We start from the raw sequence: 27,214 nt of genomic DNA, 5'->3' as shown, positions 1-27,214 counted from the left end.
TGTGTGTGTGTGTGTGTGTGTGTGTGTGTGTGTGTGTGTGTGTGTGTGTGTGTGTGTGTGTGTGCGTGTGAGTGTGAGTGCATTCTATTCTTCCTGATAATAATCCTACTATTGTGTAGGTAAAAGGCAATTCATAATCATGACCACAGAACAACGTTATCAGTTTGAAGTGGCAATACATTTAACTTTATGGACACATGTTATGGCCATCCCAAGTAGGTAAAAAAGGCAGTACATTTAACTTTATGGACACATGTTATGGCCATCCCAAGTAGGTAAAAAAGGCAGTACATTTAACTTTATGGACACATGTTATGGCCATCCCATGTAGGTAAAAATGATTTGTGTTCAGATGCTTTGTGCACCAATTTAGATAACCAACACCAATGCTATGCTGCACGGTGGTAAACTATACTAAACCTATTCTATGCTGTATGGTGGTAAACTATACTTAACCTATTCTATGCTGGACTGTGGTAAACTAAACTAAACCTATTCTATGCTGTATGGTGGTAAACTATACTAAACCTATTCTATTCTGGACTGTGGTAAACTATACTAAACCTATTCTATGCTGCACGGTGGTAAACTATACTAAACCTATTCTATGCTGTATGGTGGTAAACTATACTAAACCTATTCTATGTTGCATGGTGGTAAACTATACTAAACCTATTCTATGCTGCACGGTGGTAAACTATACTAAACCTATTCTATGCTGCATGGTGGTAAACTATACTAAACCTATTCTATACTGGACTGTGGTAAACTATACTAAACCTATTCTATGCTGCATGGTGGTAAACTATACTAAACCTATTCTATTCTGGACTGTGGTAAACTATACTAAACCTATTCTATGCTGGACTGTGGTAAACTAAACTAAACCTATTCTATGCTGCATGGTGGTAAACTATACTAAACCTATTCTATGTTGCATGGTGGTAAACTATACTAAACCTATTCTATGCTGCATGGTGGTAAACTATACTAAACCTATTCTATGCTGCATGGTGGTAAACTATACTAAACCTATTCTATGCTGGACTGTGGTAAACTATACTAAACCTATTCTATGCTGGACGGTGGTAAACTATACTAAACCAATGCTATGCTGGACTGTGGTAAACTATACTAAACCTATTCTATGCTGGACTGTGGTAAACTATACTAAACCTATTCTATGCTGCACGGTGGTAAACTATACTAAATCTATTCTATGCTGGACTGTGGTAAACTATACTAAACCTATTCTATGCTGCATGGTGGTAAACTATACTAAACCTATTCTATGCTGGACAGTGGTAAACTAAACTAAACCTATTCTATGCTGGACTGTGGTAAACTATACTAAACCTATTCTATGCTGCATGGTGGTAAACTATACTAAACCTATTCTATGCTGGATGGTGGTAAACTATACTAAACCTATTCTATGCTGGGAAAATCTGGTTAGGAATCCATTCATTTATCACATCCAGGATTCTATCCCAGCGTCTCCTCCTGTGAAAGTTGTTTTGGAAATAGGCCAGAGTTGTCAGACTAGTCTTTATTGTGGACTGCATGTACGTCAGCTCATTTGAATATGAATGTGACGCAGTGTAAGCTATAGAAGTGACGGAAGCCCTTGGCATTAGAAGATCACTGACCCATAAAACGTCACCAGGTAAATGATTTAACAAACCAACCAGGTTCACCGTTTCTCTCCTACAGAACTCTCACCAGTGATTTGATTTCTATGGAAATGTTGATGGATTAGGGGCCAATACTGGCATTTGAGGCCTTTTTTCTTTGGGGCGCAAGAGTCTCCTATTTCTCAGTGATTCCCAGAATCTTGAAAATAAATGACCAAAAAATACTTTCTCATCTTTCTAATTTTCTCATCTTTTTCTACATTTCAGCATAAAGCCATCATCAGAGCATTGTATCACTAGTCTGTTGTCCCCTTTATGCACAAATAGTATTTCTAATACAACCAGAGTTGTACACACATGAGCTCACTCTTTCAGACAAGCTGGTCTGGTCATATTGTATGAGAGAAATTGACATTTGATGTAATGTAAAGCTATTTCTCACCCTCTCTCTCTCCCACCCCTCTCTCTCTCTCTCTCTCTCTCTCTCTCTCTCTCCTCTCTCCTCTCTCTTGTCCTCTCTCTCTCTCTCTCTCTCTCTCTCTCGTCTCCTCTCTCTCTCTCTCTCTCTCTTTTCTCTCTCTTTCGCTCTCTCACCCTCTCTCTCTCCCCACCCTCTCTCTCTCTCTCTCTCTCTCGTCTCTCTCTCTCTCTCTCTCGCTCCTCTCTTCCTCGCATACCACCCTCTCTCTCTCTCGCACCCTCTCTCTCTCGCACCCCTCTCTCCTCTCTCTCTCTCTCTCTCACCCTCTCTCTTTCTTTCTCACCCTCTCTCTCATCCCACCCTCTCTCTTTCTTTCTCCCCTCTCTCTCTCCCCCCCTCTCTTCTTTCCTCACCCTCTCTCTCCTCTCTCCCCCCTCTCTCTCCTCTCTCTCTGCTCTCTCGCTCTCTCACTCCTCTCTCTCTCTCCCACCCTCTCTCTCTCTCTCTATCTCTCTCTGTCTCTCTCTCTCTCGCTCTCTCTTTCTCTCTGCTCTCACCCTCTCTCTCTCCCACCCACCCACCCACCCTCTCTCTCTCTCTCTCTCTCTCTCTCTCGCACTCTCACCCCTCTCTCTCTCTCCCACCCTCTCTCTCTCTCTCTCTCTCTCTCTCTCTCTCACCCTCTCTCTTTCTTTCTCGCCCTCTCTCTCTCCCACCCTCTCTCTTTCTTCCACCCTCTCTCTCTCCCACCCTCTCTCTTTCTTCTCACCCTCTCTCTCTCTCCCCCCCCCCCACCCCCCCCCTCTCTCTCTCTCTCTCTCTCTCTCGCTCTCTTCACCCTCTCTCTCTCTCCCACCCTCTCTCTTTCTTTCTCACCCTCTCTCTCCACCCTCTCTCTTTCTTCTCACCCTCTCTCTCTCTCCTCCCTCTCTCTCTCTCACCCTCTCTCTCTCTCCCACCCTCTCTCTCTCCCACCCTCTCTTTCTTTCTCACCCTCTCTCTCCCTCTCCCCCCTCTCTCTCTCTCTCTCTCCCTCCCTCCCTCTCTCTCTATTTCTCCCCCAACTCTCTCCCCCTCTCCAGGGTATCGGGGAGTTGTTTGAGAAGATAAAGCAGGAGAACAAGTCTAACGGCCACCCCTAACGGTGACGTAGGGCTGTTCTTCACTAACCTATATGTTACTCCCGTCCTCAAGAACATCAGCCTGTATCTGGAGAAGGGACAGATGCTGGCCGTGGCTGGGTCCACCGGCTCTGGAAAGGTACCACTACCACTCACTGTCTGTCAGGGAACACTGGGGTGGATGGAGGAGGTCTTTTTTGGGTTGATTTGATTTGACACGAACAGTGTACATGAATCAACATTTCTGTAAATGTGCCAACTGCAGTCCCTGTATTTCTCCCATCTCATTATGTCATAGTGTCTTCCATTCCAACGATTAGCCTACTATTGACATTTTCCACTGGAAACACAAAGAAGCAAGTGTTTCCGGTGGAAAATGTTAGTCGTAGGCTAGTGGAAGACTCTGGATAAAAACTGGTTCTAAATGCATTTTTTGATAGCGACGGACACATTTTACCTGCCAACTGGTAAGTAGTATTCCTAGAAATTATAGATCTGCTTTTGTTGACAGGCAAAAACAAATGGTGTGAAAACTGACACTTTAGGTTAGGGTTATTTTCCATTGTCAGGCACCAGAGAGATGCTCAACTAAGGGAGTCCACAAATGTCAGCCCAATGTCCCAACAGACTCCTGAAGTTGCATCTGGAAGCTAACACACACATTAATGTGTGTCTTCCATAGAGATAAAATTGTATTTTATCTGTGTCTGTTGTCTTTAATTCTGTCTCTCCCCCCAGAGTTCGCTGCTGATGATGATCCTGGGAGAGCTGGTCCCGTCAGAGGGGAAGATCAAACACAGTGGGCGGATCTCCTTCTCCCCCCAGACCTCCTGGATCATGCCCGGAACCATCCGTGACAACATCCTGTTTGGTCTGACCTATGACGAATTCCGTTACACCTCTGTCATCAAGGCATGTCAGCTGGAGGAGGTACGGTGGACTGAAATATGTAACCTTGTTGTTTGTTAACTTGATTAGAATTCCTTTGGTCTCAGGTCTGGTCTTTGATGTGATTGTGTCGGATGTTTCTTAACTTTTTCTGCTTTCCTTTGTCTTTGCTTTGTTCTTTTGCTTTGTTTGTTTTTTACCTCCCCCTGTTCTGTTGCTACTCTCTCAACCTCCCCCTGTTCTGTTGCTAGTCTCTCAACCTCCCCCTGTTCTGTTGCTACTCTCTCAACCTCCCCCTGTTCTGTTGCTAGTCTCTCAACCTCCCCCTGTTCTGTTGCTAGTCTCTCAACCTCCCCCTGTTCTGTTGCTACTCTCTCAACCTCCCCCTGTTCTGTTGCTACTCTCTCAACCTCCCCCTGTTCTGTTGCTAGTCTCTCAACCTCCCCCTGTTCTGTTGCTACTCTCTCAACCTCCCCCTGTTCTGTTGCTATTCTCAACCTCCCCCTGTTCTGTTGCTACTCTCTCAACCTCCCCCTGTTCTGTTGCTACTCTCTCAACCTCCCCCTGTTCTGTTGCTACTCTCAACCTCCCCCTGTTCTGTTGCTACTCTCTCAACCTCCCCCTGTTCTATTGCTACTCTCTCAACCACCCCCTGTTCTGTTGCTACTCTCAACCTCCCCCTGTTCTGTTGCTACTCTCAACCTCCCCCTGTTCTGTTGCTACTCTCAACCTCCCCTGTTCTGTTGCTACTCTCTCAACCTCCCCCTGTTCTGTTGTTACTCTCAACCTCCCCTTGTTCTGTTGCTACTCTCTCAACCTCCCCCTGTTCTGTTGCTACTCTCTCAACCTCCCCCTGTTCTGTTGCTACTCTCTCAACCTCCCCCTGTTCTGTTGCTACTCTCAACCTCCCCCTGTTCTTTTGCTACTCTCTCAACCTCCCCCTGTTCTGTTGCTACTCTCTCAACCTCCCCCTGTTCTGTTGCTACTCTCAACCTCCCCCTGTTCTGTTGCTACTCTCTCAACCTCCCCCTGTTCTGTTGCTACTCTCTCAACCTCCACCTGTTCTGTTGCTACTCTCTCAACCTCCCCCTGTTCTGTTGCTACTCTCTCAACCTCCCCCTGTTCTGTTGCTACTCTCAACCTCCCCCTGTTCTTTTGCTACTCTCTCAACCTCCCCGTGTTCTGTTGCTACTCTCTCAACCTCCCCCTGTTCTGTTACTACTCTCTCAACCTCCCCCTGTTCTGTTGCTACTCTCTCAACCCTCCCCTGTTCTGTTTTTACTCTCAACCTCCCCCTGTTCTGTTGTTACTCTCAACCTCCCCCTGTTCTGTTGCTACTCTCTCAACCTCCCCCTGTTCTGTTGCTACTCTCTCAACCTCCCCCTGTTCTGTTGCTACTCTCAACCTCCCCCTGTTCTGTTGCTACTCTCTCAACCTCCCCCTGTTCTGTGCTACTCTCTCAACCTCCACCTGTTCTGTTGCTACTCTCTCAACCTCCCCCTGTTCTGTTGCTACTCTCTCAACCTCCCCTGTTCTGTTGCTACTCTCAACCTCCCCCTGTTCTTTTGCTACTCTCTCAACCTCCCCGTGTTCTGTTGCTACTCTCTCAACCTCCCCCTGTTCTGTTACTACTCTCTCAACCTCCCCCTGTTCTGTTGCTACTCTCTCAACCCTCCCCTGTTCTGTTTTTACTCTCAACCTCCCCCTGTTCTGTTGTTACTCTCAACCTCCCCCTGTTCTGTTGCTACTCTCTCAACCTCCCCCTGTTCTGTTGCTACTCTCTCAACCTCCCCCTGTTCTGTTGCTACTCTCTCAACCTCCCCCTGTTCTGTTTTACTCTCAACCTCCCCCTGTTCTGTTGTTACTCTCAACCTCCCTCTGTTCTGTTGTTACTCTCAACCTCCCCCTGTTCTGTTGCTACTCTCAACCTCCCTCTGTTCTGTTGCTACTCTCAACCTCCCGCTGTTCTGTTGCTACTCTCTCAACCTCCCCCTGTTCTGTTGCTACTCTCTCAACCTCCCCATGTTCTGTTGCTACTCTCTCAACCTCCCCCTGTTCTGTTGCTACTCTCTCAACCTCCCCCTGTTCTGTTTTTACTCTCAACCTCCCCCTGTTCTGTTGTTACTCTCAACCTCCCTCTGTTCTGTTGTTACTCTCAACCTCCCCCTGTTCTGTTGCTACTCTCAACCTCCCTCTGTTCTGTTGCTACTCTCAACCTCCCCCTGTTCTGTTGCTACTCTCTCAACCTCTCCCTGTTCTGTTGCTACTCTCTCAACCTCCCCCTGTTCTGTTGCTACTCTCTCAACCTCCCCCTGTTCTGTTGCTACTCTCTCAACCTCCCCCTGTTCTGTTGCTACTCTCTCAACATCCCCCTGTTCTGTTTTTACTCTCAACCTCCCCCTGTTCTGTTGCTACTCTCAACCTCCCTCTGTTCTGTTGCTACTCTCAACCTCCCGCTGTTCTGTTGCTACTCTCTCAACCTCCCCCTGTTCTGTTGCTACTCTCTCAACCTCCCCCTGTTCTGTTGCTACTCTCTCAACCTCCCCCTGTTCTGTTGCTACTCTCTCAACCTCCCCCTGTTCTGTTGCTACTCTCTCAACCTCCCCCTGTTCTGTTGCTACTCTCTCAACATCCCCCTGTTCTGTTTTTACTCTCAACCTCCCCCTGTTCTGTTGCTACTCTCAACCTCCCTCTGTTCTGTTGCTACTCTCAACCTCCCGCTGTTCTGTTGCTACTCTCTCAACCTCCCCCTGTTCTGTTGCTACTCTCTCAACCTCCCCCTGTTCTGTTGCTACTCTCTCAACCTCCCCCTGTTCTGTTGCTACTCTCTCAACATCCCCCTGTTCTGTTTTTACTCTCAACCTCCCCCTGTTCTGTTGCTACTCTCAACCTCCCTCTGTTCTGTTGCTACTCTCAACCTCCCGCTGTTCTGTTGCTACTCTCTCAACCTCCCCCTGTTCTGTTGCTACTCTCTCAACCTCCCCCTGTTCTGTTGCTACTCTCTCAACCTCCCCCTGTTCTGTTGCTACTCTCTCAACCTCCCCCTGTTCTGTTGCTACTCTCTCAACCTCCCCCTGTTCTGTTGCTACTCTCTCCACCTCCCCCTGTTCTGTTGCTACTCTCTCATTCCCAACCCAACTCTCTCTCCTCCTCCCTTGACTCATATGTTCTACTTGACTGTCTACCCAGTAGCCTTTGTAAGGCGTTGATGTGTCATATTTCTCCAGTTTGTGCACACACACACACACACACACACACACACACACACACACACACACACACACCCACACACACACACACACACACACACACACACACACACACACACACACAATGCCGTCCCATCCCTTTGTGGAGCCCCATTGTTAAGTCTTGGGCAGTGTGTTCAAAGTGCTGCCTCAGCAGGGGGACCGTGTCACTGGATTACTGTCCCAGACACTCCCGTTGCCATGGATGCACCACATTATGTCATTGGGATGGAATATCAGCTTGCTCAGAGACACAGGCATTGATGTAGATTAGACTAGCACTCATTGTCAATCTGTGTATCTGTATATATTTAGGATCAGGAGTTTTTCCTGACTACATGACCTGACCAGAAAACTCTGGGCAGCAGAGCTACTATACAGTAGTTATCATTGGTTTTACATTTTGACTTTTGAGAAGGTGTGAAAATAATTAGAGTGGCCAATTGGCACCACTCATGCCCTGGGGTATTGATGATTTGCCACAGATAAAGTGGATGGTGTGTTACACAATGGCTGTTTGACCAACATCAGAGTGTGTTTAAAGCAAACACTACTGTATGAACATATTTAATCGCTTTGACAGCTCACGATAGTGCCCATTCCCTCGTATGTAAATGCAACGTCTACCTTTATCCACACTGTCAATTGAGCGACTTTAGAAGAGTCATGAATATGAAATCTCTCAAAGTGAGAAATATGACAAAAGCAATTTGGTGTACGTGGTCTGAGACAGAGAGAAAAGAGAGACACCTGTTTCTGTGTGCCCAGATGAATCAGACTGTGTTTAGTAGGGCTTGTGATTGTGCTGCAGACTATTGTGGCCTGTCCCAGGACCAGACATCTACCATTGGTGGGCTGTGTCTTGTAAACCCCATGGATTTGACACATTTGCCCTTGGTTAGCTTGTAGGTTTCAGCTCCAGCCTAACAGCGGACACGTTCTAAATGGCAATCTATTCCCTATAAAGTGCACTACTTTTGACCAGGCTACTGTTCAAAAAGAAGGGCACTATATAGGGAACAGGGTGCCATTTGGAACGAAAGCAGTGGCTTTGTTCAGTATGAGACACACAAGGTGCCTTTTTCCACTTGCTGTGTTTTAAGACCTGTTAAACAACATGTTAACTTAATTCCCAATGCCTTCCTTTTGGACAGCGGAAGTAGCATTAAAAAAGGTAGGCGGTTTTATGATGGTAGACTGTGTTCCATCACTGTCTGACTCCATTCATTATTTTACATGTTGGTGTACATGTGTGTCAGACGTTTGTATTTGAAATAGTTAATAATGAATTTATCCTCAGCTGTGATCGTTTTTCATACTCCTTTTATGTTTCAGTGTTTCTGGTTTAGTATTTTTGATGTGGTGCTATTAGACTTTTGAAATCAAACCATTGTGTCTTTCAGCTTGGTACTTATACTGTAAATAGCTTTTTTAAATAGCTTTAAGGACATGTGATTTGATTACGCTGCGGCTGTATCCCAATGTGGAAAAGGAATTGGATTTGCAAAACTCAACAAGTTGTACATTTTCAACAGGATAATTTAATTTCCCATTTAAACACTGGACAAAAAAACTAGGGGACGTTGAATTGAGTCTTTGCCCAGTTTGTTGTCAATATTCTTTCAGAAGTCATATATTTCTTTAGCTGCCATCTCAGTCTGTTATGTATGCTAACACAGATGTAAACAATAAGGTATTGAACTTTTGATTTTGTTTTCCTCAACATGTTTAGTAGGGCTATGATGTCCCTACTCCACTACATTTAGTAGAGCTATGATGTCCCTACTCCCCTACATTTAGTAGGGCTATGATGTCCCTACTCCCCTACATTTAATAGGGCTATGATGTCCCTACTCCACTACATTTAGTAGAGCTATGATGTCCCTACTCCCCTACATTTAGTAGGGCTATGATGTCCCTACTCCCCTACATTTAGTAGAGCTATGATGTCCCTACTCCCCTACATAGTAGAGCTATGATGTCCCTACTCCCCTACATTTAGTAGGGCTATGATGTCCCTACTCCCCTACATTTAGTAGGGCTATGATGTCCCTACTCCACTACATTTAGTAGAGCTATGATGCCCCTACTCCCCTACATTTAGTAGGGCTATGATGTCCCTACTCCCCTACATTTAGTAGGGCTATGATGTCCCTACTCCCCTACATTTAGTAGGGCTATGATGTCCCTACTCCCCTACATTTAGTAGGGCTATGATGTCCCTACTCCCCTACATTTAGTAGGGCTATGATGTCCCTACTCCCCTACATAGTAGAGCTATGATGTCCCTACTCCCCTACATTTAGTAGAGCTATGATGTCCCTACTCCCCTACATAGTAGAGCTATGATGTCCCTACTCCCCTACATAGTAGGGCTATGATGTCCCTACTCCCCTACATTTAGTAGAGCTATGATGTCCCTACTCCCCTACATTTAGTAGAGCTATGATGTCCCTACTCCCCTACATTTAGTAGAGCTATGATGTCCCTACTCCCCTACATAGTAGGGCTATGATGTCCCTACTCCCCTACATTTAGTAGGGCTATGATGTCCCTACTCCCCTACATTTAATAGGGCTATGATGTCCCTACTCCCCTACATTTAGTAGGGCTATGATGTCCCTACTCCCCTACATTTAGTAGGGCTATGATGTCCCTACTCCCCTACATTTAGTAGGGCTATGATGTCCCTACTCCCCTACATAGTAGAGCTATGATGTCCCTACTCCCCTACATTTAGTAGAGCTATGATGTCCCTACTCCCCTACATAGTAGAGCTATGATGTCCCTACTCCCCTACATAGTAGGGCTATGATGTCCCTACTCCCCTACATTTAGTAGAGCTATGATGTCCCTACTCCCCTACATTTAGTAGAGCTATGATGTCCCTACTCCCCTACATTTAGTAGAGCTATGATGTCCCTACTCCCCTACATAGTAGGGCTATGATGTCCCTACTCCCCTACATTTAGTAGGGCTATGATGTCCCTACTCCCCTACATTTAATAGGGCTATGATGTCCCTACTCCCCTACATTTAGTAGGGCTATGATGTCCCTACTCCCCTACATTTAGTAGGGCTATGATGTCCCTACTCCCCTACATTTAGTAGAGCTATGATGTCCCTACTCCCCTACATTTAGTAGAGCTATGATGTCCCTACTCCCCTACATTTAGTAGGGCTATGATGTCCCTACTCCCCTACGTTTAGTAGGGCTATGATGTCCCTACTCCCCTACATTTAGTAGAGCTATGATGTCCCTACTCCCCTACATTTAGTAGGGCTATGATGTCCCTACTCCCCTACATTTAGTAGGGCTATGATGTCCCTACTCCCCTACATTTAGTAGGGCTATGATGTCCCTACTCCCCTACATTTAGTCGGGCTATGATGTCCCTACTCCCCTACATTTAGTCGGGCTATGATGTCCCTACTCCCCTACATTTAGTAGAGATGTGATGTCCCTACTCCCCTACATTTAGTAGAGCTATGATGTCCCTACTCTCCTACATTTAGTCGGGCTATGATGTCCCTACTCCCCTACATTTAGTCGGGCTATGATGTCCCTACTCCCCTACATTTAGTAGGGCTATGATGTCCCTACTCCCCTACATTTAGTAGGGCTATGATGTACCTACTCCCCTACATTTAGTAGGGCTATGATGTCCCTACTCCCCTACATTTAGTAGAGCTATGATGTCCCTACTCCCCTACATTTAGTAGGGCTATGATGTCCCTACTCCACTACATTTAGTAGAGCTATGATGTCCCTACTCCACTACATTTAGTAGAGCTATGATGTCCCTACTCCCCTACATTTAGTAGGGCTATGATGTCCCTACTCCCCTACATTTAGTCGGGCTATGATGTCCCTACTCCCCTACATTTAGTCGGGCTATGATGTCCCTACTTCCCTACATTTAGTAGAGCTATGATGTCCCTACTCCCCTACATAGTAGAGCTATGATGTCCCTACTCCCCTACATAGTAGAGCTATGATGTCCCTACTCCCCTACATTTAGTAGGGCTATGATGTCCCTACTCCCCTACGTTTAGTAGGGCTATGATGTCCCTACTCCCCTACATAGTAGGGCTATGATGTCCCTACTCCCCTACATTTAGTAGGGCTATGATGTCCCTACTCCCCTACATTTAGTAGAGCTATGATGTCCCTACTCCCCTACATTTAGTAGGGCTATGATGTCCCTACTCCCCTACATAGTAGGGCTATGATGTCCCTACTCCCCTACATTTAGTAGGGCTATGATGTCCCTATTCCCCTACATTTAGTCGGGCTATGATGTCCCTACTCCCCTACATTTAGTCGGGCTATGATGTCCCTACTTCCCTACATTTAGTAGAGCTATGATGTCCCTACTCCCCTACATTTAGTAGAGCTATGATGTCCCTACTCCCCTACATTTAGTAGAGCTATGATGTCCCTACTCCCCTACATAGTAGGGCTATGATGTCCCTACTCCCCTACATTTAGTAGAGCTATGATGTCCCTACTCCCCTACATTTAGTAGGGCTATGATGTCCCTACTCCCCTACATTTAGTAGGGCTATGATGTCCCTACTCCCCTACATTTAGTAGGGCTATGATGTCCCTACTCCCCTACATTTAGTAGAGCTATGATGTCCCTACTCCCCTACATTTAGTAGAGATGTGATGTCCCTACTCCCCTACATTTAGTAGAGCTATGATGTCCCTACTCCCCTACATTTAGTAGAGATGTGATGTCCCTACTCCCCTACATTTAGTAGAGATGTGATGTCCCTACTCCCCTACATTTAGTAGAGATGTGATGTCTCTACTCCCCTACATTTAGTAGAGATGTGATGTCCCTACTCCCCTACATTTAGTAGAGCTATGATGTCCCTACTCCCCTACATTTAGTAGAGCTATGATGTCCCTACTCCCCTACATTTATTAGAGATGTGATGTCCCTACTCCCCTACATTTAGTAGAGCTATGATATCCCTACTCCCCTACATTTAGTAGAGATGTGATGTCCCTACTCCCCTACATTTAGTAGAGCTATGATGTCCCTACTCCCCTACATTTAGTAGAGCTATGATGTCCCTACTCCCCTACATTTAGTCGGGCTATGATGTCCCTACTCCCCTACATTTAGTAGAGCTATGATGTCCCTACTCCCCTACATTTAGTAGAGCTATAATGTCCCTACTCCCCTACATTTAGTAGAGATGTGATGTCCCTACTCCCCTACATTTAGTAGAGATGTGATGTCCCTACTCCCCTACATTTAGTAGAGATGTGATGTCCCTACTCCCCTACATTTAGTAGAGATGTGATGTCCCTACTCCCCTACATTTAGTAGAGCTATGATGTCCCTACTCCCCTACATTTAGTAGGGCTATGATGTCCCTACTCCCCTACATTTAGTAGAGATGTGATGTCCCTACTCCCCTACATTTCATATTTCAGCTTTTGATTTGTGTGTGTGCATCTCAAACATGTATCTAAACCCTCGCTGCTCTCGCCTCAGGATCTGGCCCTGCTGCCGGAGAAAGACAAGACGCCCCTTATGGAGGGAGGGGTGACCCTTAGTGGAGGTCAGAGGGCAAGGATAGGTCTGGCCAGGTAGGTACCTATAGGCACACACCTGTCTTTTAGCATGCATCACTCACCCCCAGCACCTTTCACCGTCTGTCACCATGGCAACATTCATTCATTAAATCTCCCCCGTTCATTATAAAAGACCCACAATATGTTGAGTCACTCATTCTATGATCTACTCGGCAAAACACTGTGGTTGATTTTTTGAAGTCATGACTAGTGTTGAGACTCGTTAAATGTATGGGACACTGTATGGATAGTGATTCCTGGTCATAATGCCCCATGAAAAAGATTATTACTACAGTATCAATGCTTTCATCTGACTGTTCGTTCAGCTTAGAGGTCTTCTCGGGTCCAAAAAGTCAGACCTGAACGGACCCAACAATAACCAGACCCAGAACAGACCCGATTGGACCGAGTGACCAAAAAAATATGTTTATCAGTCAATTTGCTCTTCTGGTTAAGGAATAGGCCTTTATATGTTGGCTAGGCCTTCTATAAGTCAATAAATGAACCTTATTAGGGTAAACTTAATATGCTCTAGGCATGCTTCTACATCTGCATTGCTTGCTGTTTGGGGTTTTAAGTTGGGTTTCTGTATATGTACTTTGTGAAATCTGTTGATGTAAAAAGGGCTTTATAAATAATATATGCAGAACCCTGGTCGAATCCACTCGTGTCTATCAGCTGTAGCTACATAGACCCGAGACTCGATGACAATCAAACAGGACCTGACCAGGACCCGAGCAAGAAGTTTGAATTTTGGACCCAGACTCGCTCGAGTCTCGGGTATTCGGTTCGGGTGGATCCGTGAAGACATCTAGTCCAGCTCCTATAACTGTAGTGTTTTATGATCTAATATTTCTGGTGCTTCTGCAGACTTTTTTTTACTCCCATTAAATCTCTATGTCTAGTCCAACATTCTGAACATATGCATTATTTATTGGTTTTATTGTCCCGGTATCCATTTGCTCCCACTTAACTGAGAGCATCACTGCCAGTTTGGCCAGATGTATCACTTAAACTGAATTGAATCCCACTAGGACTTGACTTCCTAATTTGTGTTTGTGCATCTCTGTGTATCTGTGTATGAGTGTGCATCTCTATGTGTGTGTATGTCTGTGTGTATGTCTGTGTGTGTGTGTGTGTGTGTGTGTGTGTGTGTGTGTGTGTGTGTGTGTGTGTGTGTGTGTGTGTGTGTGTGTGTGTGTGTGTGTGTGTGTGTGTGTGTGTGTGTGTGTGTGTGTGTGTGTGTGTGTGTGCGCGTGTGCTTTTACAGAGCCGTGTACAAGGATGCTGACCTCTACCTGTTGGATTCGCCTTTCACCCACCTGGACATTGTGACAGAGAAAGAGATCTTTGAGAGGTCTGTCTGTGGCTCAACACTGAAGCTTTCATATGGGCGAGGGTCTGGGAGATGAGGTTGGGGGATGGGCTGGGGTCTGGGAGATGAGGTTGGGGGATGGGCTGGGGTCTGGGAGGTGAGGGTGGGGGTGGGGGGTGGGAGATGAGGGTGGGGGTAGTCTGGGAGATGAGGTTGGGGGATGGGCTGGGGTCTGGGAGATGAGGTTGGGGGATGGGCTGGGGTCTGGGAGGTGAGGGTGGGGGGTGGGAGATGAGGGTGGGGGGTAGTCTGGGAGATGAGGGTGGGGGGTGGGCTGGGGTCTGGGAGATGAGGTTGGGGGATGGGCTGGGGTCTGGGAGGTGAGTGTGTGGGGTGGGAGATGAGGGTGGGGGGTAGTCTGGGAGATGAGGTTGGGGGATGGGCTGGGGTCTGGGAGATGAGGTTGGGGGATGGGCTGGGGTCTGGGAGATGAGGTTGGGGGATGGGCTGGGGTCTGGGAGATGAGGGTGGGGGGTGGGAGATGAGGGTGGGGGGTGGGAGATGAGGGTGGGGGGTAGTCTGGGAGATGAGGGTGGGGGATGGGCTGAGTCTGGGAGATGAGGGTGGGGGATGGGCTGAGTAAATGGTTAAGGTGAAGAGAGAAGGTTAAGATCAAGGTCTTGTTGTCTTTGACCTATTGAGCAATTGGGTTAGGTGGTGAGATGTGGGCTTTTTGTGGAAATGTAACTTTGTGTCTGATATTCATGACCTTTGATCTAATTTTCAGACATTTGTGTTATCAGCATCTTTCCTCTCAGAAATGAGGGCAAGCACATGATTGAACAGCAATGTGAAACTTTTTTTACAATGTGAATCTCTTCGCGTTCCTAGGAAACTACATGTTTTCCAAAGGTCACTTCATGCCTGTCTGTTAAAGTAAAGGTTGATAAACTAAACAAAGGATACACGTATTTTCTCTTGCCAGGTGTCTGTGTAAACTGATGTCCTCCAAGACTCGTATCGTGGTCACCAGTAAGCTGGACCACCTTAAGAGAGCAGACAAGATCCTTCTGCTTCACAACGGAGTGTGTTACTTCTACGGCTCCTTCTCCCAGCTGCAGGCCAAGAGACCAGACTTCAGCTCCCTGCTCCTGGGCCTGGAGGCCTACGACAACATCAACGCCGAACGCCGCAGCTCCATCCTCACCGAGACCCTCCGACGTGTCTCCATCGACGAATCCGCTGTCCTCCGTGGCCACGAGCCCATCCGCCAGTCCTTCCGCCAGCCCCCACTTTCGGTCATCAACGGCAACACGGGACCTCAAGGCATCACCATCGCCGGGGGCGACGGTCTCACAGTGGTGGAGAAACGTAAACAGTCGATTATCTTAAATCCATTAGCAACGGCACGTAAGTTCTCCTTCATCGGTACTGGGCCCCAAAACAGCCAGGCTCCAACCCCAGGGTCCACTACCATCGAGGATGGCGTGCGGGAGCTGTCGGAGAGGAAGTTCTCTGTGGTGCCCGAGGATGATCAGGTGAGGGTGCTTTTCTATTTTTTATTTACATAGTGCTTTTAGAGTTCAGTAAGGTCAGAGGAGGGTGTCTCTTTATTAACAACAGCTGGAGTGCGATCTCTAATATTAAGGAAGTCTCGAGGTTCTGCTCGCCTGAGTTAGAATACCTCATGATGCTTTATAGACCATACCATTTACCAAGATAGATTTCATATGTATTTTTCATAGCTGTCTATTTACCACCACAAACCGATTCTAGCACTAAGTGTCACGTTCTGACCTTAGTTTCTTTGTTATGTCTTTGTTTTAGTATGGTCATGGCGTGAGTTGGGTGGGTTTGTCTATGTTCCGTTTTATATGTTGTGTTTGCGTTTGGCCTGGTATGGTTCTTAATCAGAGGCAGGTGACGTTAGTTGTCTCTGATTGAGAATCATTCTTAGGTAGCCTTTTCCCACTTGTGTTTTGTGGGTGTTTATTTTCTGTGTCTGTGTGTTCCACACGGAACTGTTTCAGTTGGTTATTTTGCGTGTCGTTTCACGTGCTTGTTTTAATAAAGAGCATGAACACGTACCACGCTGCTCATTGGTCCTCCGATCCTTACTACTCCTCTTCGTCAGAGGAGGCAAACCATCAAACAGGCAAAGCATCAATACAGGACTAAGACCGAATCTTACTACACCGGCTCTGATTATCATCGTATATGGTAAGGCTTGCAAACTATCACGGATTACAAAGGGAAACCCAGCCCAGAGCTGCCCAGTGACGCAAGCCTACCAGACGAGCTAAATGCCTTCTATGCTCACTTCGATGGAAGCAACACTGAAACATGCATGAGAGCACCAACTGTTCTGGATGTCTGTGTGATCACACTCTCCATAGCCGATGTGAGTAAGACCTTTGAGCAGGTTAACATTCACAAGGCCGCAGCGCCTTATAGATTACCAGGATGTGTGCTCGGAGCATGCGCTGGCAAGTGTGTTCACTGACATTTTCAACCACTATCTGACCAGTCTCTAAAACCTACATGTTTTAAGTAAATCACCATAGTCCCTGTGCCTAAGAACACCAAGGTAATCTGACTAAATGACTACCGCCTGTAGCCCTCACATCTGTAGCCATGAAATGCTTTGAAAGGCTGGTCAAGGCTCACATCAACACCATCATCCCAGAAACCCTGGACCCACTCCAATTTGAATACCGCCCCTACAGATCCACACTCCACACTGCCCTCAGATCCTCAAAAAGTTCTACAGCTGCACCATTGAGAGCATCTTGACTGGCTGCATCACTGCTTGGTACGGTAACTGCTCGGCATCTGCAAAGCTCTACAGAGGGTAGTGCGTACCGACCAATACATCACTGGGCCAAACTCCCTGCCATCCAGGACCTCTATACCAAGTGGTGTCAGAGGAAGGCCCTAAAAATTGTCAAAGACTCCAGGCATCATAGACTGCAAGCGATACCAGCATGTGAAGTGTGGGACCAAAAGGCACCTGAACAGCTTCTAACCCCAAGCCATAATAGTGATTCAAATGGTTACCCGGACAATTTACATTGACCCCCCCCCCCCTATTATTTATTTATTTATCTTAATTGTTTTGCACTGGCTCTATTTACTCTCACTAGACTCTACTCACACACTCACACATGCTATACTGACACTCCAACACACACACACACATACACACACTACATATGCTCACACACACAAAACACATACGCTCACGAACATGCATCTTGACACCACTGTCGTGTCTTTACTATCATTAAATTGAAGACTTATAGTTTTTATCAAAGATTCTCTGTAATTAGTATTACGCGATCAACTGATTAATCATGTAATTGTAATTAACTAGGAAGTCGGGGCACCATGGAAAAATATTCAGATTACAAAGTTATCAATTCCTAAAATAACTTTTCAGATATTTTATCTGATCAATTAGTCTTCGAATGAATGAATGATTTACTTTAGTCTCATTCCAAACATCGTAAATTGTTGGTTATCTGCACGAACCCAGTCTTCACTATGAGTCATCCATACATCAATTGTCTTAAATCATTCATTTATTACTAACTAAGTAATTCACAGAAATGCATAAACAAACAAGGTAAATGTGGTTACATGAAATGATAGGAGAATGTGCCCTAGTGGGCTAAACCGGCATGGCGGCTTGTTAGACAAAAGGGGAAGTGGGGGTCGACTAAGAAGTCACTACAGAGTGATGAGTGATAATTATAACAACTGAAATGCTAATCCTTTGCACATGAACGCTCACTCACTCGGAAACAATTGCAGTCAATATATATATTTACGCTCAGTGTGTCGTCTTGATCGCTGGTGAAAAGTTTGTTTCTTTTGGAGAGTTTTGTCCTCTCTCTCTCTCTCTCTCTCTCTCTCTCTCTCTCTCTCTCTCTCACTCTCTCTTTCTCTCTCTCTCTCTCTCTCTCTCTCTCTCTCTCTCTCTCTCTCTCTCTCTCTCTCTCTCTCTCTCCCTCTCTCTCTCTCTCTCTCTCTCCCTCTCTCTCTCCCTCTCTCTCTCTCTCTCTCTCTCTCCCTCTCTCTCTCTCTCTCTCTCTCCCTCACTCTCTCTCTCTCCCTCCCTCTCTCTCTCTCTCTCTCTCTCTCGGTTAGAGAGGATAGTTATAGTTATTGGATAGAGGGGATAGTTATTGGTTAGAGGGGATTGTTATAGAATGGATTTTTCGGCGGTTGTCATTCTTCGCGTTCAATGATACCGAATTCCTAGCTGCAGACCAGTAATTAATATCAAAGACTTGTTCTTATTCTGTCAGTATCGATAGTCTAAGAGTTTAACCACGTGGTATGGTTAAAAGATTCAGCAATGGTTTACAACCTTTCTGAGCGCTGTCTCAGGACGCTTGACCCTAACTGGGCTCAGGGGCGGTCCTCTGATTTAGTTAACTCCAAATTCCTTTTTTTGTTTTTCTTCATTAAACAGTCCAAAATCACATTGTAAAATTGTGTAAACAGTATCATACCCACTCATTCATCTTATACAACAATTAGATTATATAAACAGTGTTATGGTAATGTGGCCACGCCGTCTCCCATGAGCTTCCCCAAGTTGTAACAAATGGACCAGTTCGTAGCTGGATTCTTCACCGATCTTCTATACTTTCTCCGGAACATGAAATTTGTACGGACCTCGAGTTCTGTGAGGTGGAAGACATTCCCCTGTTCTCTATGAAAATTTACTCTCTCTATACTGTGTGTCCATGAGGAGATCCTCAGGAATTTATGACGTCTCTCTGACCACAGCAGCCTAATTGAAGGAGGAAAGGGGGAGGCAGGGAGAGGGGGATAGGGCTCGCCACACCCAAAGAGGGCACACACATGCACACTCACACATAGACAGACACACTTTCACACTTCACATACGCTGCTGCTACTCTGTTTATTATATATTATATATTATATATATCCTGATTGCCTAGTCACTTTTAACCCTACCCATGCATACATACTGTATTACCTTCATTATCTCTAAATCAAATAAAATCAAATTTATTTATATAGCCCTTCGTACATCAGCTGATATCTCAAAGTGCTGTACAGAAACCCAGCCTTAAACCCCAAACAGCAAGCAATGCAGGTGTAGAAGCACGGTGGCTAGGAAAATACCGCCCCTACAGATTTCTACTACCTCGTACCCCGGCACATTGACTTGGTACTGGTACTCTTTGTATATAGCCTCTTTATTGTTTTTGTGTTACTATTCCCTTTTTATTGAACACAGTTGTGGCATACTTTTTAACTCTGCATTGTTGGTTAGGGGCTTGTAAGTAAGCACTTCACTGTAAAGTCTACACCTGTTGAATTCGGGGCACGTGACAATTGAAGTTGGTCCTATTGTGTTTTATAGCTGTTACACTGTATGACACGAGAGCTTGTATGTAAACGTGTTTACACTACTTCGCTGTATCCTGTACAAATGACAAATAAACTCAGGTCGTTGTTAATGTGAATGTGTTCTCAATGACTTACCTGGTTAAATAAAGGCAAAATATATACAAAAATATCTAACTTTAATTTGATTTGATTATAGGTGGAAGAGTCGCTGCCCCGGGGGAACCTGTACCACGACGGTCTGCAGCACCTGAGCGGGCAGCGGCGCCAGTCTGTGCTGCAGTTCATCACCAACGCACAGGGGCAGGGCAGGAGGGAGCAGCTCCAGACATCCTTCAGGAAGAAGCTGTCCGTCACGCCGCAGTGCGAGCTGGCCTCTGAGCTGGACATCTACGCACGACGCCTGTCCAAAGATAGTGTCTATGACATCAGTGAGGATGTGGATGAGGAGGACATGGAGGTAGGTTCAGTGAAGGCAGCAGCTTGGACGTTTTCCGCTGTAGCTACAGGTCTTTAAGAGCACATGGAGGTTATGGTTAGGATCAAGGAGTTGCCAAAGGGACGTCATAGAATGTTCACCAGTGTTTGAACCACCTTTTCCAAAGTAAAGTTTGAACATAAACGTTTGAAGACAAAACACAAAGACAGCTAGGCTTTAGTATTTCATTTGATGTATCTCTTTTGTCTGTTTGTAGCAATGCTTTGCAGACGAGCGTGAGAACGTGTTTGAGACGACGTCGTGGAATACCTATCTGCGTTACATCTTCACCAACAGGAACCTGGTCTACGTCCTCATCTTCATCTTCCTCATCTTCGCTCTCGAGGTAATGATAGCTTTAGATGATCCCTGACTCGGAGATACTGTAGAGCAAGGATAGGCAACTGGCTGCCCGCGAGCCACATGTGGTCTGTGGCCCCGCTTTTCAAGGCCCTCGGATCAATATTTTTTTTATTTTAGGGTGGAACTCAGTCTGGGTCTTGTTGTGAGTTAGAATAGTAGAATACAGTAGGTGAATTTCAAAATGTGGTTGTGCATCAGCAGTTTTTCTCTTGTTATTTCAGTCACTGATAGTCAGTCAGTTATCCCATGTCAGCTAGCATTTTTTAGATTGCGAAGTTAGTTTAGCGAGCTATCTAAACTTGTTATCATGGTACAATTACCGGCCAGGGGCCCCATCATGCTCGCAGACCAGCGAGCAATTGCGGCCCCTCTTTTATTTATTTTACTTTATTTTTACTTTATTTTTACTTTATTTTTACTTTATTTTTACTTTATTTTTCTTGTCAAGTCAGTTAAGAAAAAATCTTATTTTCAATTATGAATTCAAATTCTTTGTGGCACCCATCCCCATCAAAGTTGCATCCCCATCAAAGTTGACAGAGTCTATATTAACCAATAACAACACTGTATTAGAGGACAGAGTCTATATTAACCAATAACAACACTGTATTAGAGGACAGAGTCTATATTAACCAATAACAACACTGTATTAGAGGACAGAGTCTATATTAACCAATAACAACACTGTATTAGAGGACAGAGTCTATATTAACCAATAACAACACTGTATTAGAGGACAGAGTCTATATTAACCAATAACAACACTGTATTAGAGGACAGAGTCTATATTAACCAATAACAACACTGTATTAGAGGACAGAGTCTATATTAACCAATAACAACACTGTATTAGAGGACAGAGTCTATATTAACCAATAACATCACTGTATTAGAGGACAGAGTCTATATTAACCAATAACATCACTGTATTAGAGGACAGAGTCTATATTAACCAATAACAACACTGTATTAGAGGACAGAGTCTATATTAACCAATAACAACACTGTATTAGAGGACAGAGTCTATATTAACCAATAACATCACTGTATTAGAGGACAGAGTCTATATTAACCAATAACAACACTGTATTAGAGGACAGAGTCTATATTAACCAATAACAACACTGTATTAGAGGACAGAGTCTATATTAACCAATAACAACACTGTATTAGAGGACAGAGTCTATATTAACCAATAACAACACTGTATTAGAGGACAGAGTCTATATTAACCGATAACATCACTGTATTAGAGGACAGAGTCTATATTAACCAATAACAACACTGTATTAGAGGACAGAGTCTATATTAACCAATAACATCACTGTATTAGAGGACAGAGTCTATATTAACCAATAACAACACTGTATTAGAGGACAGAGTCGATATTAACCAATAACATCACTGTATTAGAGGACAGAGTCTATATTAACCAATAACAACACTGTATTAGAGGACAGAGTCTATATTAACCAATAACAACACTGTATTAGAGGACAGAGTCTATATTAACCAATAACAACACTGTATTAGAGGACAGAGTCTATATTAACCAATAACATCACTGTATTAGAGGACAGAGTCTATATTAACCAATAACAACACTATTAGAGGACAGAGTCTATATTAACCAATAACATCACTGTATTAGAGGACAGAGTCTATATTAACCAATAACATCACTGTATTAGAGGACAGAGTCTATATTAACCAATAACAACACTGTATTAGAGGACAGAGTCTATATTAACCAATAACAACACTGTATTAGAGGACAGAGTCTATATTAACCAATAACAACACTGTATTAGAGGACAGAGTCTATATTAACCAATAACAACACTGTATTAGAGGACAGAGTCTATATTAACCAATAACAACACTGTATTAGAGGACAGAGTCTATATTAACCAATAACATCACTGTATTAGAGGACAGGAGTCTATATTAACCAGGGGTTAATTTCTTCCCGGTCCAGAACCTCCTATATGTGCACCATGTTTTTTATTGGCCTCATTATAGAATTACGTGTAGAATCACTATTCATTTAATAGGATCTCTCTGGGTCTAGTCGTAATTTGTCATTTAACTTTTAATATCTATTGTCTTTTATTGTGGCATTAACAACACAACCAGTCATGATGTTTTCATCTGATTGTAAAACAATCACTTCGAAGGGCTCCTTTACTAGGTTACCTGTGCAAGTTCATCCACTCGCAACATATTTCTATATTTACAACCTTTGGCGATTGTCATTAGGCACAAATGTATGCTTCTGCTGTCAACGCGCGTCTTGGTGTCAGCCACCCATCGCTGCCTTGGCAAAATGCCAGTGTTTTCGTCTAACCACATCCCAATTGGAGCGCAGGCTATACCACCTGTTTTCCACGTCTATTGCACAGTTTTCATGCCTCTGACATGCAGCGATGATAACAAGTGGTGTAATAGCATAGACTTTTCTTGACATTTTCTTTTAATTATTGTGTGCTATAAATCAATCATCAGCCTGATAGTGTGTAAACAGCTCAGATCAGCCTGATCACATGTAAACAGCTCAGATCAGCCTGATCACATGTAAACAGCTCAGATCAGCCTGATCACATGTAAACAGCTCAGATCAGCCTGATCACATGTAAACAGCTCAGATCAGCCTGATCACATGTAAACAGCTCAGATCAGCCTGATCACATGTAAACAGCTCAGATCAGCCGGATCACACGTACACGGCTCAGATCAGCCGGATCACATATACATAGCCCATATCAGCCGGATCACATGTAAACAGCTCAGATCAGCCTGATAACATGTACACGGCTCAGATCAGCCGGATCACATATACACAGCCCATATCAGCCGGATCACATATACACAGCCCATATCAGCCTGATCACATGTAAACAGCTCAGATCAGCCTGATAACATGTAAACAGCTCAGATAAGCCTGATAACATGTACACAGCCCATATCAGCCTGATCACATGTAAACAGCTCAGATTAGCCTGATAACATGTACACAGCCCATATCAGCCTGATCACATGTAAACAGCTCAGATCAGCCTGATAACATGTACACGGCTCAGATCAGCCGGATCACATATACACAGCCCATATCAGCCTGATAACATGTAAACAGCTCATATCAGCCTGATAACATGTAAACAGCTCAGATAAGTCTAATAACATGTAAACAGCTCAGATCAGCCTGATAATATAGTATCTTGGAGGAAAGATGTTACATTACCCCTTATGGTACTGTATTAGAGGAAAGATGCTATATTACTCCTTATGGTACTGTCTTAGAGGAAAGATGTTATATTACCCCTTATGGTACTGTATTAGAGGAAAGATGCTATATTACCCCTTATGGTACTGTCTTAGAGGAAATATTATATATTAACCCATAACAATACTGTATTAAAGGAAATATTATATATTAACCCATAACAATACTGTATTAAAGGAAATATTATATATTCATGTCATGACTTCAGCTCCTCTTCCTGTTTGGGCGGCGCTGGTCTACTAGCTGCCACTGATCCCTTATCTTTGTTCTGTGTTGTGATCACCTGTGCTTATTTTATTTCTATTTTACCTTTATTTAACTAAGTCAGTTAGTAACAAATTCTTATTTTCATTGACGGCCTAGGAACAGTGAGTTAACTGCCTTGTTCAGGGGCAGAACGACAGTTTTGTACCTTGTCAGCTTGGGGATTCGAACTTGCAACCTTTCGGTTACTCTAACCACTAGGCCACCTGCCGCCCCTGTGTCTAGTTTAGGTTAATCAGTGGGGTATTTATTCTCGCCCTACCCTCTACGTATTGTGCGGGATTGTTTGTGTATCTGTCATTGGTTTGGGGTTGCGTTTTGTTTGTCTGTCTACTGGACTGCATTCCTGTTTTTGTTAGTGGCTGTTGTTGTGGTCCTGTGCCTGTTCTTTTGATGGACTTCTTGCCATTTTTACTCTCCTGCGCCTGACTCTACACCCACCTCTCCTAGGGAGAATCTGACAATTAACCCATAATGATACTGTATTAGAGAATCCCTAAACTCAACTCCAGCATTTCTGGACTTTTCCAGATTCTTGAACAAGAATGTGGACTGATGTCTGGGAGCGCTAGACTAGAGGGTCCCTGTTGGATCATAATTGCATTCATTGACAGTATTATTTTAATGCATGCTGTTGCCACCCTCAGTCTAACTGTGTTTATTGTGTGCTGTAGGTTGCTGGCTCTGTCCTGGGGATATTTCTTATCACAGAGTAAGTACTTGTTTGTTTTCACATGTGCTATAATATTCATCACAAGGAACTAGGATGATCAGCCTACAATGGTAAACAAGTAGTATCCACCAAAAGAAACCCAGATCAGCCTGATAACATGTAAACAGCTCAGATCAGCCTGATCACATATAAACAGCTCAGATCATTCTGATCACGTGTAAACAGCTCAGCTCAGCCTGATCACATGTAAACAGATTAGATTAGCCTGATCACATGTAAACAGCTCAGATCAGCCTAATAACACGTCAAATCAAATCTTATTTGTCACATACGCAGATGTTTAAAAACATGTTTTTATCACATCGTGCGAGTTTAGCAAAATGCTTGTGCTTCTAGTTCCGACCATGCAGTAAAATCTAACAAGTAATCTAAGAATTTCACAACAACTACCTTATACACACATGTGTAAAGGAATTAATAAGAACATGTACATAAAAATATATGGATGAACGATGGCCGAACAGCATAGGCAAGATGCAGTAGATGGTATAGAGTACAGTATATACAGTGCCTTGCGAAAGTATTCGGCCCCCTTGAACTTTGCGACCTTTTGCCACATTTCAGGCTTCAAACATAAAGATATAAAACTGTATTTTTTTGTGAAGAATCAACAACAAGTGGGACACAATCATGAAGTGGAACGGCATTTATTAGATATGGTATGTCTCTATCAGTTTTGCACATCGAGAGACTGAAGTTTTTCCCATTCCTCCTTGCAAAACAGCTCGAGCTCAGTGAGGTTGGATGGAGAGCATTTGTGAACAGCAGTTTTCAGTTCTTTCCACAGATTCTCGATTGGATTCAGGTCTGGACTTTGACTTGGCCATTCTAACACCTGGATATGTTTATTTTTGAACCCTTCCATTGTAGATTTTGCTTTATGTTTTGGATCATTGTCTTGTTGGAAGACAAATCTCCGTCCCAGTCTCAGGTCTTTTGCAGACTCCATCAGGTTTTCTTCCAGCATGGTCCTGTATTTGGCTCCATCCATCTTCCCATCAATTTTAACCATCTTCCCTGTCCCTGCTGAAGAAAAGCAGGCCCAAACCATGATGCTGCCACCACCATGTTTGACAGTGGGGATGGTGTGTTCAGGGTGATGAGCTGTGTTGCTTTTACGCCAAACATAACGTTTTGCATTGTTGCCAAAAAGTTCAATTTTGGTTTCATCTGACCAGAGCACCTTCTTCCACATGTTTGGTGTGTCTCCCAGGTGGCTTGTGGCAAACTTTAAACAACACTTTTTATGGATATCTTTAAGAAATGGCTTTCTTCTTGCCACTCTTCCAATAAAGGCCAGATTTGTGCAATATACGACTGATTGTTGTCCTATGGACAGAGTCTCCCACCTCAGCTGTAGATCTCTGCAGTTCATCCAGAGTGATCATGGGCCTCTTGGCTGCATCTCTGTTCAGTCTTCTCCTTGTATGAGCTGAAATTTTAGAGGGACGGCCAGGTCTTGGTAGATTTGCAGTGGTCTGATACTCCTTCCATTTCAATATTATCGCTTGCACAGTGCTCCTTGGGATGTTTAAAGCTTGGGAAATCTTTTTGTATCCAAATCCGGCTTTCAACTTCTTCACAACAGTATCTCGGACCTGCCTGGTGTGTTCCTTGTTCTTCATGATGCTCTCTGCGCTTTTAACGGACCTCTGAGACTGTCACAGTGCAGGTGCATTTATACGGAGACTTGATTACACACAGGTGGATTGTATTTATCATCATTAGTCATTTAGGTCAACATTGGATCATTCAGAGATCCTCACTGAACTTCTGGAGAGTTTGCTGCACTGAAAGTAAAGGGGCTGAATAATTTTGCACGCCCAATTTTTCAGTTTTTGATTTGTTAAACAAGTTTGAAATATCCAATAAATGTCGTTCCACTTCATAATTGTGTCCCACTTGTTGTTGATTCTTCACAAAAAAATACAGTTTTATATCTTTATGTTTGAAGCCTGAAATGTGGCAAAACGTCGCAAAAGTTCAAAGGGGCCGAATACTTTCGCAAGGCACTGTACATATGAGATGAGTAATGTAGGGTACGTAAACATTATATAAAGTGGCTTTGTTTAAAGTGGCTAGTGATACATTTATTACATCCAATTTTTCATTATTAAAGTGGCTAGAGATTTGAGTCAGTATGTTGGCAGCAGCCACTCAATGTTAGTGATGGCTGTTTAACAGTCTGATGGCCTGAGATAGAAGCTGTTTTTCAGTCTCTCGGTCCCTGCTTTGATGCACCTGTACTGACCACGCCTTCTGGATGATAGCGGGGTGAACAGTCAGTGGCTCGGGTGGTTGTTGATGATCTTTTTGACATTCCTGTGACATCAGGTGGTGTAGGTGTCCTGAAGGGCAGGTAGTTTGCCCCCGGTGATGCGTTGTGTGTTGTACATGTAAACAGCTCAGATCAGCCTGATCACATGTAAACCGCTAAATGCAAAGTACTCAAACAAAAGCGGTTCAGATACTGTTGTAACCATTGTAC

The 27,214-nt window shown here is 44.3% G+C and overlaps 1 protein-coding gene across 1 annotated transcript in view; it reads left to right on the top strand.

Moving 5' to 3' along the window:
- Positions 1-27,214, top strand: part of LOC109867022 (cystic fibrosis transmembrane conductance regulator-like) — a 71,904-nt gene that overhangs the window by 17,854 nt on the left and 26,836 nt on the right. Inside the window, 9 exon segments of the mRNA XM_031801336.1 lie at positions 3,138-3,185; positions 3,187-3,315; positions 3,915-4,106; positions 12,826-12,920; positions 14,176-14,262; positions 15,206-15,758; positions 19,805-20,065; positions 20,301-20,429; positions 24,668-24,705. Of these exon segments, the coding sequence (XP_031657196.1) occupies positions 3,138-3,185; positions 3,187-3,315; positions 3,915-4,106; positions 12,826-12,920; positions 14,176-14,262; positions 15,206-15,758; positions 19,805-20,065; positions 20,301-20,429; positions 24,668-24,705 (1,532 nt within the window).

The sequence above is a fragment of the Oncorhynchus kisutch genome, linkage group LG22, assembly GCF_002021735.2.
Source record: "Oncorhynchus kisutch isolate 150728-3 linkage group LG22, Okis_V2, whole genome shotgun sequence".
In the NCBI taxonomy this organism is placed as follows: Eukaryota; Metazoa; Chordata; class Actinopteri; order Salmoniformes; family Salmonidae; genus Oncorhynchus; species Oncorhynchus kisutch.
The sequence above is the reverse complement of the archived record's forward strand: the minus strand, read 5'-3'. Positions and strand labels throughout refer to the sequence as shown.